Below are 18,116 nucleotides of genomic sequence, written 5' to 3' on the forward strand. Positions count from 1 at the left end.
TTTCTAGGCAGGGAGGAGGTGGCTCCTAGTTCCTGCCCCTGCTGTAGTGTAGCTAGGCCCCTGGCTTGTCTGTCAGGGCACATGCAGCTTGTAGTAACCTGGTGTGGGTGTAAACTGGAGGTACAAAGGGATGTGCAGTTGCATGTCAGTGAGCGCTGTAGCCTGTGCTGCGTTTAATAGCATTTAGTGGACATCAACATGATCAATATGGTGGCTGTTGGCAAAAGCTGACATTTTTATTGAAATACCCCAGCTGCCAGAGAAAGCAGCACCTTCAGCTATGGGGAAAAGAAGCTGGTGTTTGGACTCTCATCTCTCAGTATCTGCAGGGTCATGACCGCCTGTTTGACCACATTTGCATTGCTATGGCTACAAAGTTTTTCCAAGGTTTCTTCAATGTTGTCCTTTTCTACTTCTTGTTTCAAATCACCTGAAGGGAGGGCAAAGATGGACTTTAATGTCATGCATGAGTCCATACTCTTGACAAGAGATGACAATGTAAGGATGACAGAGACTACAATGTAAGGATGTACTGCAGCCACAGGTTAACTCTATTATGTTTTATTTAAATACAAAGTTCGGAAGATTCTCTCTTGGGATGATGATTTTTGTAAAGAATTTAATTTATTTGAAACTGTTAATTGCCCTGTTTAAATATCTTCAATGACTTCATCCTTCCCAGAAGAATTAGATGTAAAATATTAATTTCTCAGAATTTATTATAAAAGACATGCTCCTGCCCTCTCTTAGTGCTTTATATTTTGCTCCAGCATTTCATATCAGGAAGATTTGACCTCAGCATCAAAGTTAAAAGATGTTTGTAGCGTGCTAATGAAATCGACGGCTGAGAAAATCTTTATGGGTCAGATCCCCCAGCTACAGTAAACCAGCACAGCTTCACTGAAATCAATAGAGCTTCGTTGATTTATAGTAGCAGAGGATCTGATCTACCTAGTTTATGGGTCAACAGTCTGGGTCCATAAGGTGGTATGAGGTGTGTTGGGATATAATATATGGAAAAGGTCTGCCCAGGCAATAGATTTAAAATTTGGAAATTCTTGGGGTTTCAAAAACAAACATTTTAAAAGAGGGAACCTATTTGTCCCCTGAACTGCTTTAGAAAAATGTGGAGGAAAAAAATTAGAAATATGTTGGCAAACTCTCCAGCAGTCACACTGTCACTTGCTGGGCTTTTAAGCACTTAGTGGGATTTAGGCACCCGTGAACAACAACAGTTGTGTCGATCAAGTGCATATATATAACCCTCGGTTTGTGTCAACCAGGCAGCTTGGGAGTCTTCCCCAGCTTTCCCCCATGAGGGAATCCCTAAGCAACATGGTGCCAACATGGCAGGTGTTCGTCTACAGCCCTCCCAAGCCTCTGTGTAGGGGACATGGCCAGGAAATAGAATGGGGTCAGCAAGCCAGTATATCTGGCTGCTCTAACAAACCCTTGAGATAATTGGTTGCTAGGCTGAGGTACCCATTTTGCTTTGGGGAATGGGAGCTGGTACATGCTGGCTCCAAAACTGAGGAAGTGTGCCGGTGGGGTCCCATGCGGGAAAGAATAGCTGTCTGGTCTGTGCCTAACTGTAGGAAAAAACATGCTGCTGCTACTTCGCTCTTTAGATTCAGCCTCACAACTAGTTGAAAATACGTCCGTGACACAGTTTTCATAACTTCTGCGTAACCGAAATGGACAGGCTTTTAGTGCTAAAGTGAAATTACCTGAATTAAGAAGGCTGCACAGTAGGCCCATTGAATTATATTTCACCTCGGGACCTGTGCTCTCATGTCGTAGAAGCTTATGTAAGCTTTGAACTAGCTTCAACTCTTGAAGTGAATCTTTGATGACTTCTGAAAATAAAATAAGATGTATCATGGAAATAATTCATTTTTTAAAATGAAAAATTTCTGTGTAACTTGCATATGCAAAGTGAAAGTCTCTCTCTCAAACTAGAAAGAAAATGGCTGACCTCCCATAGAGCAGTTATAAGACCTAATCCTGTGAGGTGTGGAACACCCCCAGCTCCCATAAAATTTATTGAAAACTCAGAGTGCTCAGCACCTCACAGCATCAGACCATAAAACAGCTCAGCTGTATGTCGTGAATTTTCGACATCAGTATTTCTCAGACTGCTCCACGGAGCCCCAGGGCTCCGCGAGACATCTCCAGGGACTCCACGAGGTTGACAAACTGGAAACATCAATAGTTACAACACATACAATCAGTGGACCGCTGGGGCGCCGCATACATGTTTATGCTTGTAAAAGGCTCCGGAGCCCAAAAAGTTTGAGAACCGCTGTTCTACATCATGATTTAATTCATAACGTGTCAATCTTTAGTAGCCTTTCCTCATGTTTTCAGCGTCATAAATAGCTGACATAATCTCCTATATATGGACCTTTTTCTGACTTGACCAGTGCTGATCCATGTCTAAAACTGCTGCTTTCTGCGCCTCAGTCCGTAATAGCGCTTAGCACCAATATTGGCTGCTTGTAGTTGTTCTTCAGATTAGACTGTAATATCTTCAGGCTAGTGTCCTAGATGTAGAGCATGAAGCTTAATACATATCTAGCCCCCTTTTTTAAAAAGAAGCTGTGCAACTGCAAATCCAGATGAATTCGATGGGAGCCATGAATGTTCAGCCCTACTAGGAATCCAGCCCATTAACTGTAATTGTGTCAAGGTCAGTATTGTCATTTGTTTCATTAATTCTGCAGGATTCTTCAGCTTTTCTTGTCACGTCTACATTCTCTAATGCCTTTGACAGGCTACGTCGACACTGCACGATTATTTCAGACTATGCTGTTCCAGAAGAAATACTCCAAAATAGCACGTCTACACTACAGGGAAGCCTGGAAATTAGTTCAAGGTGGCTTCTCTAATGTGAATGCACTACCTCAATTTAGAGCCCCAGGAAGCACTAGGGAGTAATTACTTTGAATGGCCATGGGAGGAGCTATTTCAAAATAGCAGCAGTGGGGCGTCCACACTACTGCTATTCTGAAATAGCTATGTCAGAAGAGGCATCTATTCCTCGTGGAATGAGGTTTACAAATGCTGAAATTAGCTGCCCGTTATTTCAAAATCATTTTGAAATAAGGGGCTAGCTGTGTGGACACTTGCATAGTTATTTCAGAATAATGCTGCTGTGTAAACATGCGCCAGGAGTCCTTTTCCTCACTACCCTGATGTTACTTCCTCCTTGAATCATCTTGCCTCTCCTTTAAGAAGGAAAGCCCTTTATAATTTTGACTCCACTAACATCTCTATACTCCTTTCCCCATTAACATTCTTGCTTCTTTCTACTCTTCTTGGTTCTCCCTTTTGTCCTTATCTTGGTTTCGTGTATTCTAACCCACTTCCCAAGGAATATCAAATAACTTCTTGTCCCCATCTACCAACAATCCTCTACTCTCAAATCCTTCCTAAAACCAACCTCTTTAAGAAATCCCTTGTTTCCTGCTTCTCATTGGTAAACCCCAAACCATGTGTCTTTTGTACTGTTGACTGTAAAGTCACTGTAAGGTTTTCAAGGCTAGGAATATACTTACATAAAATCTGTAAATCACTGTGCAAATTAACAGGGTGATAAAACACTTGTATTAATATCAAGAGCAACATCTTAAATGGTTACTCAGACCAACAGTTTGGGGGAGGAAGGATACCTAAATTAACAGCAGATGCTATGGCCAATGCAATCAGAGCTTCATTCTGCATGATAACGTGTTCACTTGTTGTCATGGAAACCAGGTGCTTCACTCCTTGTGCCTGCTGGATGGCTTTGACCACTTCCTGTTGTCAGCCAAACAAAAGAAATGGGTCAGGTGAAAGTATCACAAATCAAGAGCTGAGACACAAACCCCATTGAGGTGACAAAAGAGAATTACTTTTCATCCCAGAAAGTTTCTAAAGCAATTGGAAATGGTTCCCCTGTCATGCCTGAAGCTCTAATCTGGATACATTTTGTATTTTACCTGCACTGCCAGAGATAATTTTGTCTGCGTTAGTCATTAACCTGTGCTTGAAAGCCATCTTGAATTAATTTAGCTGGAATATCAATACGTAGAGGTATTTCCTTTTTTGTTTTGTTTTGTTTTATCCAACTTTATGCAAATTGTATCTCCGTTTTATATACTCTCAAAATGAAGCAACAGTTGAAAGACTTCGGTATAATCAATCAGAATAGCCTTAGCATAAGACACAAAATGTCTGATAACATATCAACAGCACTTTGTCATCAAAATACCTGCATTCATCCTTCCCAGAATCAAGGAGTAGGCAGCCAAAGTGAACGCATTAGCATTTCTAAAAGAGATTTGGGGGTTTTTTTCTGCTTTTCATGTTTTTTTCCTCTAAATATTGGTTTAATGTCTGAATATAGTAAAATGTTTATGCAAGAAGGTTGTGCCTAGAAAGGCTGCTTGCTGGCTAAGTCAGGAACTGGTATTCAGTTATGGAATCTTTTTTACCTCTAGGTTGCTGGTTCAAATCCCGCTCAGCTTGCTGAGTGACTGAATGTTATTACCAACTAATGTTTGAAATTAATGTGGTGAACTTAAGTCCATTCCAGTTGACAGGTATCCATCTCACAAAACAATCACCCCCAAATGCGTGGAGTCCCTTATTGGTAATTTCAGGGAAAAGGACTGTGTGGGGCTAAGGACTGCAATCTATTGTCCAACCCTAGAAAGGGGTCCCTCCAGGCTGGTGTGGAGACATGTTGACAACATGGGATGAAAAAGTGTGTACTGTTGCTGTGTGTGTACTGTCAGCTACCACACAGCAACAGGAGGGTGAGCCTGGCAGTAAGCACTTGTGACTACTTAAAAAAAAAATACCACCAGTAATTTCATACTTGGGATCTACTGTGTCTCAAGAGTGATGCCAGCAATCGATTTGCTTCTCCACGAACCCCAGCGTGCTCCTGGGCCTCACACCATTGCACAAGTCTGTTGAGCAGCAAAGGGTCCTGTCCCAGCATCTCTGCAGTGTCAGCTGAAAACAGAAGAATGGTAGGTCCAGTTGTTTACTCTGGGCCTGAATCACAGAAGATTCAGTCTAAAAGAGAATTCTTGCGGGTGTCCTGACTTGCCTCTGCTGAAGGAGACTGCTGTTTGATTTAAGTGGTATCCCACGCTATGAACAAGCTGTTTGTGACTACAGTGCATGTGTAAGTCCAGACATAAGAAGATCCAAGAAATTAAATGTTTAGTGTTAGGACAGGAGAATTAGTCAGGACTTCAGGCATTTGGGCAAAATCCCAGTTGGTATAAAACTGTTGCTCTGTTGAAATCAATGAGGCTACACTAATTTATGGCTGCTGACCTTCTGACCTAGCCACTGACTTACAGTGCACCTCTGGGTAAGTTACTTAAGGTATCCATACAGGGGTGCTGGAATAGGGGGCCCCAAGGGGTGGCGGTCCCATCACTTTTAAAGGTGGGAGGCCCTTCCACTTTCTACAGGCCATAAGAGAGGAGTGAGTGGGAGGTGAGGTCTTGTGGTGGAAAGGGCAGTGCTCGGTTGGGGCCATGATTCAGAAACCTGTAGCCCCTCTTCCCCAATTGCCACAGAATCATAGGTTTGGAAGAGACCTCAGGAGCTCAGTGAGTCCAATCACCTTGCTAAAAGCAGGGCCAATCCCAACAAAATCACTTCAGCCAGGGCTTTGTCAAGCTGGGACTTAAAAACCTCTAGGGATGGAGAGTACACCAAGTTTCTGCCCCTGCTGTATCAATGTCTGTTGAGGTACATGCAAAACAAATAGAATACGTATCGGCTCCCTGAAGCTGCAACAATAGCTAATTAAAGTGTTTTGCGATCCCTAGAAGTGAAAATTACTATTATTGTCACTGTTTATAGATGGCATAAGTAACTACCCTTATTGTCTCTCTCCTATTCCCTCTCACGATTTCTTGCACCCATTCCTTGAGTGTTGCCCTATATTTGACTGTATGGTCTTCAAATACAGACTGTTTCTCACTTTATGCCAGAGCTTATAGCACAATTGTTGTTTGCATTGTAGTAGTGCCTAGAAGCCCCAGTCGTGTACCAGAATTATTTTGTCCTAGGTGCTGTACAAATGCAAAGATCATGTGATGAAACCTCCAGGAGTACGTCCAATCAAAACTGGTAGACCAGGTGACTAGGGCACGCCTAGGGGATGTGGAAAACACAGATTCAAGATCCTGCTTTAAATCAGGCAAGAGCAAGGATTTGAACCCAGTTGTTCCTGTAAGCTTGAGCACTCTGGGTGGCCTTTCAGGAACGATTCAAATGCTGCCCAGCTGATTAGCCAAGCTTTTGGCTTTTCTGGAGGTGGGTGGAGTGTTATTTTACTATATGCATTCCAGACCTAAGAGAACTTCTGGACAAAATTTCATCAAATCCATGTTTTTGCAAAAATTTTAGATTTTCACAAATCAGTGCATTGTGTGTGGAAGGGAATTGTCAAAAATTTCCTAACCAGTTCTACCTAAAACTTGAGACACACCTAGAATTTCCAAATTACTTAGAGGGGAAAATCTTCCTCAAACCTCAGACCTTTTTCTTTTTAAATTCAATTCAAATTTTGAACAATGTTTGCAGAAGGTTCTTATTTTGTCTGAACCTGATCGCCCATCCTTCCTTATGACATTTGAGTCTTCTCATGAGATACCAAGATGCCAGGAATTCTAATCTTTGTGGCTGTCCTATAGAAACAACTTACTTGACAATCCTCTATAAGAAAATGCACCTCTAATAGTCTGCAATAAATTATGAAGCTAGTGCTTCTGAAGAAAATTGCTGCCACAACCCTTAAGTTCTGACAACAGCAAAAGAAAGGTTATGCATGATCCTGATGAACATCTTTGATAAAAAGGGTTGTAACACAAACAGTTCCACAGGAATGTAATTGCAATTTAACTTCATTAAAGCCACATTGTTACAAAGTGCTACTGATTTAAAAATGGTTAGAATCTAGAAAGTGCTACTCAGCACAAGAAAAAGTGCTGACAAAAGGGATACTGAGGCATATAAAGTTTTTTGTTCTAACTTAATAAGATGCTGTCCAGGGAGCATTCCTGTGGAGGTCTGGGAGCCACCTGGCAGCTGTTTATTGCCTCAGTCCCTACCACACACTATAGGAGTTGAGGGCATTCAGTGCTTTGTAGGATCAGGATCCATAAATAAACTCCCGGAGTTAAACTTGGAGGTGTGTGTTTTTAGGAGGAGGGAAATAGAAGCTAGAGATGAAATGCAAATTGCTTCACCTCTTCTAAGCTTCAGAGAGCTCATCCATGTAGCCACTGAAGCTTTTAGGGCCGTAATTAATAGGAAGGGGTGCACAATCACCTGTGCCCTGTAGCTAAAGTTTATAGCTACCCAACCTCCCCTAACACTCCAACTCCAGCTAGAGTGGTCCTAGAACAGACTTGTCTTAATCTTGAGCGCTAGCTTGTAATTTGAGGGTCAGTTGATTTTAAAGCTGGATGTATTTCTTTTAACTTTTCAGGGCTGAGGGCAATGCTGGCTGACTTTTTTTGGCTGCCATGAGGTCACAATGCACGCCACTAAGAAACCAGGGATTAAGAGGTGCTCCTCCTTGCCTTGCAATGTTCCCTGCTTCATGTGTGCATGAAATGTGCCTTTTATGTCTTGTTCAGAGTGCACTTGGCTGCAGTGTCTGCCAGGCCTTCTCAAAAAGTGTCTGAGAGGAGTGTGATGTCTCCAGAGCGTTCTCCACATCCACATGTTTTAAAACATTACGGGGGCTTGAAGAGGAAGGGCATTTAATATTTTTCTTCCACTTTCTCTACCTTCTCCGAGAATACAGAGGAAAGCTGGACAGGACAAAGCCAGATTAGCAACATCAGCATGGCAGAACTGATACTCTGCTTCAGGAGCAGTCCAAAGGCCACCTACTCACTCCTTTGCTCTCTTCTCCCAACAGGATGGCAAACTTCATTTCCCACCACAAGTCACCTCACGTGAGAGAATGCCTGTGGCTTTGAGGTCAGAACGGTTTGTCTCAACCGATCAGCGAAATCAGTGCAGTTAGAGTCCAGACAGTTTTCCTTATTGCCATATTGGCACACAAAGCCAGGTTAGAAGGCTTGCTCAAAGCAGAGGCTAGGACTTAGTTTCTTGTCCAGATGGACTTTCGGTTGGCTCTGCTGGCAATAAAACTCTCTAAGCCCAAGTCTAATGAGATGGGCTGTGTCTAAACTGGCCACTTTTTCCGGAAAAGCAGCCTACACTGGCCGCTTGAATTTCTGCAAAAGCACTGACGATCTCATGTAAGATTGTCAGTGCTTTTGCGGAAATACTATGCTGCTCCCGTTCAGGCAAAAGTCTTTTTCTGAAAAACTTTTGCGCAAAAGGGCCAGTGTAGACAACAGAGATTTGTTTTCCGCAAAAAAGCCCCGATCGTGAAAATGGCGATCGGGGCTTTTTTGTGGAAAAGCGCGTCTAGATTGGCCACGGACGCTTTTCCGCAAAAAGTGCTTTTGCAGACAAGCGTCCTGCCAATCTAGATTTGCTTTTCCGAAAATGCTTTTAACGGAAAACTTTTCTGTTAAAAGCATTTCCGGAAAATCATGCCAGTGTAGACGTAGCCATGGTGTTTAGAAGGAAAGACATCTTTGTCTTCAGCGTATGAAATGTAGGCCTTGAGTGAATTGTGCCCACTTCCAAATATTGCTTAAAAAGCTCATGTGGCTAGATGCATAAATCCATCAGTGTGGCTCCATTGGCAGTACTTTGGGGAAACAAGAAACTACTGGGAAGTGCCTCCTTTTAGGTAGTGTGATGTTGAAAGCAATAAGCACAAAGGCATCTAGATTAGATTGCTATAATTAGCGAGAAACATGCCTCTCTCCATTCTTCAGGCATCAGCATGCCCAGCCGTTGTCAGAGTAATGAATTTACACTAGATAATACAATTAACTAATGTAGTAGGGACTTGTTAGTAGACACATGTTCATGAGAGTGTTTCATGTGGAGTTAATTAAGGTCAATGTTGGCTCATGGGTATATAGAACAGAAGGCAATTAAAGATGGGTGGCTTCTGCAGTTCCTGCCATGGAAGTATGAAACTTAAATAGCATGTTATATTTTTCCTACTCTACGCTACAATGTTCTACAAAATTCAGAAAAAGGATTCTTGTGTTAGAGATTGGTGTTTCGCGGGGGCTGATTTCGGATCTCATTTATACCAATGTAACTCTAAAATAATGTAACCAAAGTCACTGGAATCTCATCGGCCTACAACCAATGTGAGCAAGGGTAGAAGCAGCCTCTTAGCATTTTGTAATTCAAGGCTGGCTTATCCTAATGTTTCCTCAGTTTGGAAGAATACTCTCTGATGCCTTTCCTCAACTCTGAAGTTGTCATCTTTAAAATTCTCCAAATAATCATGACAGGCTAAATATTTTAATAATGCTCTCCAAAGCACTAGAAGGAAAAATTGTTTTATTATGCTAAGCTGCTACGCTGCCTTGTCATATGCAGTATCATCCATCTACTATGGTGAAATGCAAATAGAAACTTTCCATTGAATTAAAGATTTTTGTTCTGATCATGCTGGTTCTAGGCCTGATTCTCCATCGCCTTGTATCTTGTGTGTGCTTTTACAAAATGAATGCAAATTGCTGCCAAACAAAACCTATGGAGTTTTATGTGATTCCATAGGATAAGGCAGTAGAGAATCAGCCCTTGGTTTTCGGTACAGAGCTGATGGATCCATGAGAGCTATGACCTTATGTGCATGTGCCAGTTGTAAAATGGGAATCCATCTCTCAGTTTTCTGCATTTTTTCCCCCTTCTTCTAGTCCTTAAACCTGACACACAACTCTGAGGAATATTGTTCTAGCTTAGCTACTTACATGTGCTGAAATAACTAAGCTATTGCATCACAAGACCATGGGGTTTGCTTTCTCATGCCATTATGTTCTGGTAGGACATTAGTTTGAGTCAGGATGAATCAAGATACTATGGTAAATGGAGAGCACAATTTTCAAACTTGACGCATACGCTGAGCCCCCCATTCCTGCAGTTTGGCTCTCAAAAGGGCAGGTAGATGCATAAAATGAGTATTATCGTACTTCCTGCCCATCTGTGTAGCCAAGTGTAGGATTTGGGCTCCTAAACATGCAACTGAAGCACATGGTATCATCCTGTTGCAATGCCCCATAAAAGTTTCAGGACTTGTTAAGATTTGCAGCCAGACTTGCAGGATAAGCCTGTAAGAAGCGGGAGTGTACAGAAATGTTTTAGAGCAGTAGAAATATATTCCCCAATTTTTAGGGCTACTCATTTTTAAATTGTGAGATTAGACATTTTTGACCTGATTCTTCCTATCATTATGCTAACTTTCTGCTGGTGTAGCTCCATTAAAGAACTCTTGTTCAGGCCTTAGCTTTCTCCATTAGATTTTTACAGCTTCTTTGTTCAGGCCTCTCCATAGCTCATCTGTTGCTGTCTGGATGCTTGAGATTTTTGGTCTAGTGAATATGACACACTGGCAAAATTCTCTGCTGCTTTTACTCTGATGGTTTAGAGTAGTTGTCTGCCAAGCATTTGGCTTATTTTCCCACATTTCCAAAGTGTATTTTCCCTTTCACTCCTAGCTTGCAAAATAGTTCAAAGTGACATTAGTCTTTGCTGAGCAATTCTCTACCTTGGCCGTCTATTAACATTCGCAGTGTTCCAAGAAGTTTAAACTGCACCGGTGCCATCTCTGATCTCAAAAGCATCTGGATCCGCTCTGCCACGCCTTCCTCCAGCATCTGAACCTTGTTGGCAACTAAAAAATGGAACCAGAGAGAGAACTTAATCATTTTGGAGATTGGAGAACGTGAACTTGTAGCTCAAAATTATGAAGACTCTACAAGTACCTAGATAAGGACAGTTGGATATATTCAGCTGACTGTGTAACAGATGATTTTCCTATGGTTACTGAACATTGTCAAGGGGTAAGACTATAATGGTCTAACTGGGTGGATATAAGCACCCTAAAGATCAGAATTGTCCAAATCTTTTGGTCTTATAGGGTGCGTCTACACTGCACTGTAACTCAAAATAAGATATGCAATTTGAGCTACGCAAATTGTGCATCTTATTTTAATGCTATTTCGAAAAAGCTTATTTAGTCATTTGGTACTGTCTACTCTACACAGTGCCAAATTTCTAAATATAGTGCTATTCTGAAATGTGTCTGTCTTCTCATAGAATGAGGTTTACAGGCACATCAGAATAGTGAGCCCGAAATAATGGGCTTGCTGAGAAGACGGGAGATAGCTATTTTGGGATACTTCAGTATCCAAAATAGCATTGCAGTTTAGATGTACCCATACTGAACTATACACATCACAGGAATAGTGAGGGTGAAGTGTCTTTGTATTTGATGCTTCTTTGCTTCTGTGCGCTCCTTCTCTCCTTAATCCTGTTTCTCTACCCCCACTCTTTAGTGCAGAAATTAATGGTCTGAAACTTCTCTGGAAAAAGCCCGAATGCTGCTTAACTCAGCTGCCAAAGTCAGCTTCCTCCAAAATAATTTTATCCTTCTCTTCTGCATGTTTCTGTCTTTCCTGGGGCAACTGTATCAGGCAAGAATTTTATCCTTCTCTTCTGCATGTTTCTGTCTTTCCTGGGGCAACTGTATCAGGCAAGAATCCTACTGTCTCTTTCTTACCAATCTTGCAGGCATGCTGAGAAACTGACACCACTAATTACCTTGTTTTGTAATTTCCTTAGGTTCCGGTAGCACAAGCTTCAAACCCTAGTAACTTGAGTGGAGTAGAATTCACCAGACAATCCCCTTCAGCACTATTTAGTTTGAATCAATTAAAGAAACCTCTTGTGCCCACCAGTAAGTTTTACAAGGCATCTAATTGATTTCTACCTTGCATTCAATTTGACTTCCCTTGCAGTTTTATTATATGACCCTTTAATGGTATAGCCTATCATGAGACCATAGGATGAACCTGTTCAGCATGAATGCTGAGAGGGAGTATGTCTTCAGTAGGAGGTCTCTGCTGATAATCTCCACAGTTTGAGATTTACTTTACTGATGGCTAGTAAAGACCTGGGATGTGAATAGGATTTCACAGAATTTACAAGTGCTATGTTCCCTGCATTACTGCTTCTGTAAGTTGTGTGGCTTTTCTTTCTTTTAAAATTCTCCAGTTGCTTTCATTAGTTCCTTTCATGTATCCAATGGCAATTGATAGATTTCTTGATCTATCCCCCATCCATGGTTTTCCCTTTTCATGTTCTGATGCACAGCTTGTTAGTTTCCTATTTTAAAAAAACCCTCACACTTCAAAAGCGCATGCTATGCTCGTAATAGATATTTGAACAACAAAGATTACCAAAATTAAATTAGACTCGACATCAATGCACAGATATCTGATAACATAGTTCAGCACATTGAAGCACAACAGCACACGCCATTGAGATTGACTGGCATTTGGTTTACCTTAGCAAGGAAAGATATAGGAGGACTTGAACTGCAGCTTGTAGCCTGCACCTTTTTGGGTGAGCCTGATAGACCCTACCAACTATGCAAGGTCTGGGTCATTCATTGCTTGCTGAAGGGACCTCTAAGGAAGACTTAGATACCGTACTATTGAAAGTGGAATTGGGATTCACTACAGGCGGAAGGGCTCTCTTGTACCAATATCCCACTGTGCTGCTAAAGAGAATGGAGCACTGGCAGTATGATCTTCCAAATGAGAGATTAATCATCCTTGCTACATGTGATCAGTAAAGACCCCATAGCACAAGAATAAAATCAATGGCAGTTGAGCATCTTGGGCACATTTAAAAAGCTCACCCTATGTTCTAATGCAGGTAATTACACCCAATCTACCTAACTTTCCCTCACTTTCAGCTGGATCAAGTACTGTTTTTCCCCTTCCCAGCTGAAAGTGTTGGGTAGTATTGCTTTGCACTGCTTCAACAGCTGGTCAATTTCCTCCCAGAGACTGCAGCTGTAACATTTGTTTTCCAAGTTCAGTTGTTTTGTAAAGAGTCTACCCTGTGCTACTGTATGTCATGCAGAACAGAGGAAAGGTGCCACAAAGATCCTTGGAAAGAGCTTTTTTAAGAGTAGCTGGAGGATAGGTACTGTCACTGCCAACCCAGGGCCTGTTCACATGATCCAAAGAGCCTGAGCCACCAAAAGGGTCAGGTTCCTGGTTAAAGTCAAGCAGAGAGGCCGTGGAAAGTCCGCATTAAGGCACTCCAGGAATTGGAGAGTGGAAACTTTAGATTAGGTCACATGCAAAGGCAGAGTTGGCAGAACAGCGTATTAATTTTTTCTGTATAAAGGCATGGGTATTCTCAGCGTTTCTGTGCTAGCCAGCACTTAAGAAACCAGATGGAGTGCTCAGTCATCTGTTAATTCCAGGTTATGACCAGGCTTCCATGTAAACTATGTGCTTATGTGGCCATTCAGGCGAAATTCAGCTGCCACCCAGCTGCTTTGCGGAGTGCCTCCAGCTGGGTTTTGTTTCTACTGATGGTGCACTTTCCCATGTGCCTTGACGAACGTAACAAATTATTCTACACATCAGAGCTGAGGAACGTTTTCTGGATCGGAAGCTGCTGACCCACAATAAAATCAGTCGGGGACTGCACAAAAGTGAGAAGCAAATAAACAAACAAGAAATGTTCCCCTTGCCCACCAGAGTTGGGGGGGGGAGGCGCGAGTAGATTTTGTGTGCTCCAGCCACATGGGGGGTGACGGGGGAGCTGTAGCACCAGCGCAGGCTCCCAATGCTTGGGGTGGAGCCCTGAGCCTTGGGAGTCAGATCTAGACAAGCCAGGGGCCACATCCAGCCCCTGGGCCTGAGGTTACCCACCCCTGCTACACATGCATGGGAAAGATTAGAGGGAATACTGGTTATGACTAATAAAACACCTTCCTTGATTTTAACTATACGTCCTTCTCCTGCATCACATGAGCTTCAGTGTAGGGAGACAGAAATATGACTTGTCTGGGATTTACAGAGCTGCATAGCATGGGCATCTTGTGCACTGGTAACTAAAGCTATTTTGCAGTAAAAGCCATGTTACATGAAATGACAGATTGTTCAGGTGAAGGAAACACAGGTTAATATAGATGTGGGAAATTCCATTATTTTAAAAACATCTGTTCCAAAATGGATTTAAAGCAAATAATGAAATTCTTCAAAACATTATTTTGATCAAAATCTTTAATTTGGATTTCTTCTCTTTTATAAACTGTTTTGGAAAATTCTAACAACAAATTGAAACTGGGAGTTCCAAAGATGTCAAAATGGAATGTTTCAACAGTATTAAAAAGTTTCCATTTTATTTTTTTCTGAACAAAATTGTCAGACAACTTTTAGACATCCTGAATTTGGTTAAATATAGCCCTAAAAGCTGTCTAGATGCAGTTATTTCAAAAGAAAACCCTTCTTTCGAAATTACCCTTACACCTTATAAAATGAGGTTTAAGGGTAATTTTGAAAGAAGGGTTTTCCTTCTAAATAAACATGTCTAGACAGCATTTCTTTTTTCAAAATGGGGTATTTCGAAATAGCGCCTGAATGCAATTATGCAAATGAAGCATGGGAAATTCAAATCTGCACTTCATTTGCACTTTCTCTCAGCTGCATTTGCATTCCTCTCTCGTAAGAGGACTGCAGTGTAAACAAACCCTAGCAGATTTATTGGAGCATAAGCTTATGTGGGCAAAGACCCTCATGCATCTGATGAAGTGGGTCTTTGCCCACGATAGCTTATGCTCCAATAAATCTGTTAGTCTATAAAGTGCCACAGGACTCTGTGTTTTCTTTTTTTAATACACACTCATTATGGCCAACTTTATCACATGAGTTTGATTACAGGCTCCAGTTTACCAGAGTACCCAACTTTAAATCTAAATATTGAAGGAGGTAGTGGAGAAGAAACAAAAGCTCTAGCTATTAAACCAGAAGAGAAGGCTACAAATACATTTCCTGCTACTAATTTTGCTTTATTTTGACAAACACTTGGAAATGTTTATTGTATAAAGTCATCATTTTGTGCTCAGACCAATTAACCAACCTGGTCACTTTAGTACTGAGAGGAGACCTCCAAAGGTGTTGCAGCAGATTGTGGCATGAGAGTTGGCAAGCTTTCCTCTGAGCCAGTACTAAATCAATGCTCCAATATGATTGTAGAATCATAGAATCATAGAATAATAGGACTGGAAGGGATCTCGAGAGGTCATCGAGTCCAGCCCCCCGCCCTCAAGGCAGGATCAAGCTCCGTCTACACCATCCCTGACAGATGTCTATCTAACCTGTTCTTAAATATCTCCAGAGAGGGAGATTCCACCACCTCCCTTGGCAATTTATTCCAATATTTGACCACCCTGACAGTTAGGAATTTTTTCCTAATGTCCAATCTAAACCTCCCCTGCTGCACTTTAAGCCCATTACTCCTTGTCCTGTCCTCAGAAACCAAGAGGAACAAATTTTCGCCTTCCTCCTTGTGACACCCTTTTAGATATTTGAAAACCGCTATCATGTCCCCCCTTAATCTTCTTTTTTCCAAACTAAACAAGCCCAGTTCATGAAGCCTGGCTTCATAGGTCATGTTCTCTAGACCTTTAATCATTCTTGTCGCTCTTCTCTGTACCCTTTCCAATTTCTCCACATCTTTCTTGAAATGTGGCGCCCAGAACTGGACACAGTACTCCAGCTGAGGCCTAACTAGTGCAGAGTAGAGCGGCAGAATGACTTCACGAGTTTTGCTTACAACACACCTGTTGATACAACCTAGAATCATATTTGCTTTTTTTGCAACAGCATCACACTGTTGACTCATATTCAACTTGTGGTCCACTAGGACCCCTAGATCCCTTTCCGCCATGCTCCTTCCTAGACAGTCGCTTCCCATCTTGTATGTATGGAACTGATTGTTCCTTCCTAAGTAGGTAGGTAGCACTAACAGTAGGTAGCACTGTACTGTTAGAAGTGCTCAGACAAATTAATTTCTGCTCTCACTTGCACTCCTAGACAGCAGGGCTGCATTTAACATGAAATGAGGCATAGAACCAACGGCCTGATGTGTTTATTAACAGTGCCAAGAGCAAAAACTTTACACTGCAACATACTAGTTGAATTTTAGCTCATTCTAAATTAGCATTGGCTTCAAAGGAGAAGAGCAGTTCTGTAAAATCCCTTGAAGAGATGTGATATTCCTTTCTGTCCCCTGTGCTGCTTAAAGAGTATCTACTGTTCTTCGTTTCACAATGGTAAGCCATTTCAGGGGTGACTAATTAGACCCCTGTAAATAATTTCAAGCTTCTTAACTTTCTGTGCATGAGTAATCCCAATGAGCTATTCACATGCATGAGTTACTTTGTGGGGAAAAAAGCTCAGGTGCCGGTCAATCTGAAAAGGCACCAGAATCTGTGATTGCAGTGGATCTATGCTTGGCGTTCAACTGCGCTCTCCCCCCCCCCCCACCTCCACCCCCTGGTCCCATGGACACAGTAGTGTATGAATAGGAAATTGTTTGCCAGCAGTGTACCTGGGATAGCAAGGTTTCGAAGGGCACTGAGTGCAGCATGTTGAACGGAAACATCCCCATTTTCCACATGTTGCTCTAAGAGATCCAACAGCTGAAGTACCACTCCCAGTTGCACCATCCGTACGCAGTTACTGTCTTAAGAAAGAGGGGAAAACATGCATTCAGGGGGAGAGCTGAGCCAGCAATAAATATTGTACCCCCCCGTGTTCCACTGGGGAACACCAGGAACTATTAGCCTGGCTGTTTTGTGGTGCAACAGGGATCACCTTTTAGCCAGGGCAATAGCAATCCTCAGCTGCACAGCGTGTTCAGCAAAGGTGGCCTTCAGCTACCTTTATACCTGCCCTGAGCGTGCTTCCAGCACAAATTAACTTCCGCCAGCTAAAACAGCTGGCTCGGGCTTTGGACTCTGCCAGTTGACTGCTGTTTACACTCCAGCAAGCCCTAATTCCATGATGGTGAAATTCTTTGCTGCCCCATTAGGGCAGCTTTAAGATCATTCTCTGCTACTGTGGAGGCACCGAACGATGTTAGGGGGACTGAGGAGCTGGCTCATCAAGTTGATTCTGATCTCGCTAACACTGATTTGATACGGCTACAACTCTACTAGCTTCAGGGGAATTCCTGTTGATTTACTGGTGCGAGAGGACAATCAGGTCCCTTGTTACTTTGGCCTCCTTGGTTTAAGGGACCAAATTTTCTTCTTACATTTATTACACTGGTGAAATCCTCATTGACGTAATGACTTACCTGTTGAAGAGTGGTGAGAGTCAGAGCAAAATAATCAGTCCCAAGAAATCCCTGATTTGTATGGCCCTTTCTCCATAATACCATCTGTGGTGATGTGCTTATCTTGAATTCTTATGTCTTTGTTTTCTATGCATCACACTGTGATGGGGTATACTAGCCCAGAAAGGGTTAACCACACACTTTTGGCCTGGGAGGCCATGCCCTCTTGCCCTTGCTGGACATGCTTGGGGTGAAGGGAGCATATAAAAGGAAGCAGCTTAGCTCCCTCTGTGCTGACTGAGGAGGAGAATGGATGTATGCTACAGGGACCAAACAGGCTGGATCCACTGGGGTACCCCAGCTGCCCACAGAGAATGAGGGAATGGGAAACTGCTACTCCTGAAGGGATGAAAGGATTCAAAGCCAAGGATGGACAGCAGCCCATGGAATGCATTGGCTGTTATGGAAGCTGAAACCTGGAACACTGGCTGGACAGGCTTCTGGGTTGGGACCAATGGTGTAGGGCAGGCTCCTGTCTCCTATGCCAACCCTACAATTTAGCAACGGCTAACTCCCAATTTAGGCTGCCCCTTTGGCTGGGAGGCAGGTAATGTAGGCAAGGGAAGGCCTTCCAAAATTGCCTATGTCCCTGACAGCCGGGGAGGCCTGAGGCCGGAGCACAGCAGCCTCAGGCTTTCTGCTGGCTAGGAAGGATTGGGCTTCAGGGCAGGGGTTAGGCAGGGCTTGGCTACAGAAGGGAAAGTTGCTGAAGGGGTGGGAGCTCTGGTGGAAGAAAGAGCCTGAGGTTGAAAGGGCAGATTTGAGGGTTGCCTACCCCAGCTGGGCCTTCT

The 18,116-nt window shown here is 42.6% G+C and overlaps 1 protein-coding gene across 1 annotated transcript in view; it reads right to left on the reverse strand.

Annotated features, from left to right (window-relative positions):
* Positions 1 to 278: 278 nt before the first annotated feature.
* Positions 279 to 18,116, reverse strand: part of LOC102453683 (rap1 GTPase-GDP dissociation stimulator 1-A-like) — a 39,950-nt gene continuing 22,112 nt past the window's right edge. The window contains exons 9-14 of the mRNA XM_075935623.1: positions 16,537 to 16,671; positions 10,667 to 10,792; positions 4,862 to 5,001; positions 3,672 to 3,798; positions 1,728 to 1,856; positions 279 to 430 (exon numbers count right to left, since the gene is read on the reverse strand). Of these exons, the coding sequence (XP_075791738.1) occupies positions 279 to 430; positions 1,728 to 1,856; positions 3,672 to 3,798; positions 4,862 to 5,001; positions 10,667 to 10,792; positions 16,537 to 16,671 (809 nt within the window). The remainder of the gene's footprint in view (positions 431 to 1,727; positions 1,857 to 3,671; positions 3,799 to 4,861; positions 5,002 to 10,666; positions 10,793 to 16,536; positions 16,672 to 18,116) is intronic.

This window comes from Pelodiscus sinensis, chromosome 8, assembly GCF_049634645.1.
Source record: "Pelodiscus sinensis isolate JC-2024 chromosome 8, ASM4963464v1, whole genome shotgun sequence".
Taxonomy (NCBI): domain Eukaryota; kingdom Metazoa; phylum Chordata; order Testudines; family Trionychidae; genus Pelodiscus; species Pelodiscus sinensis.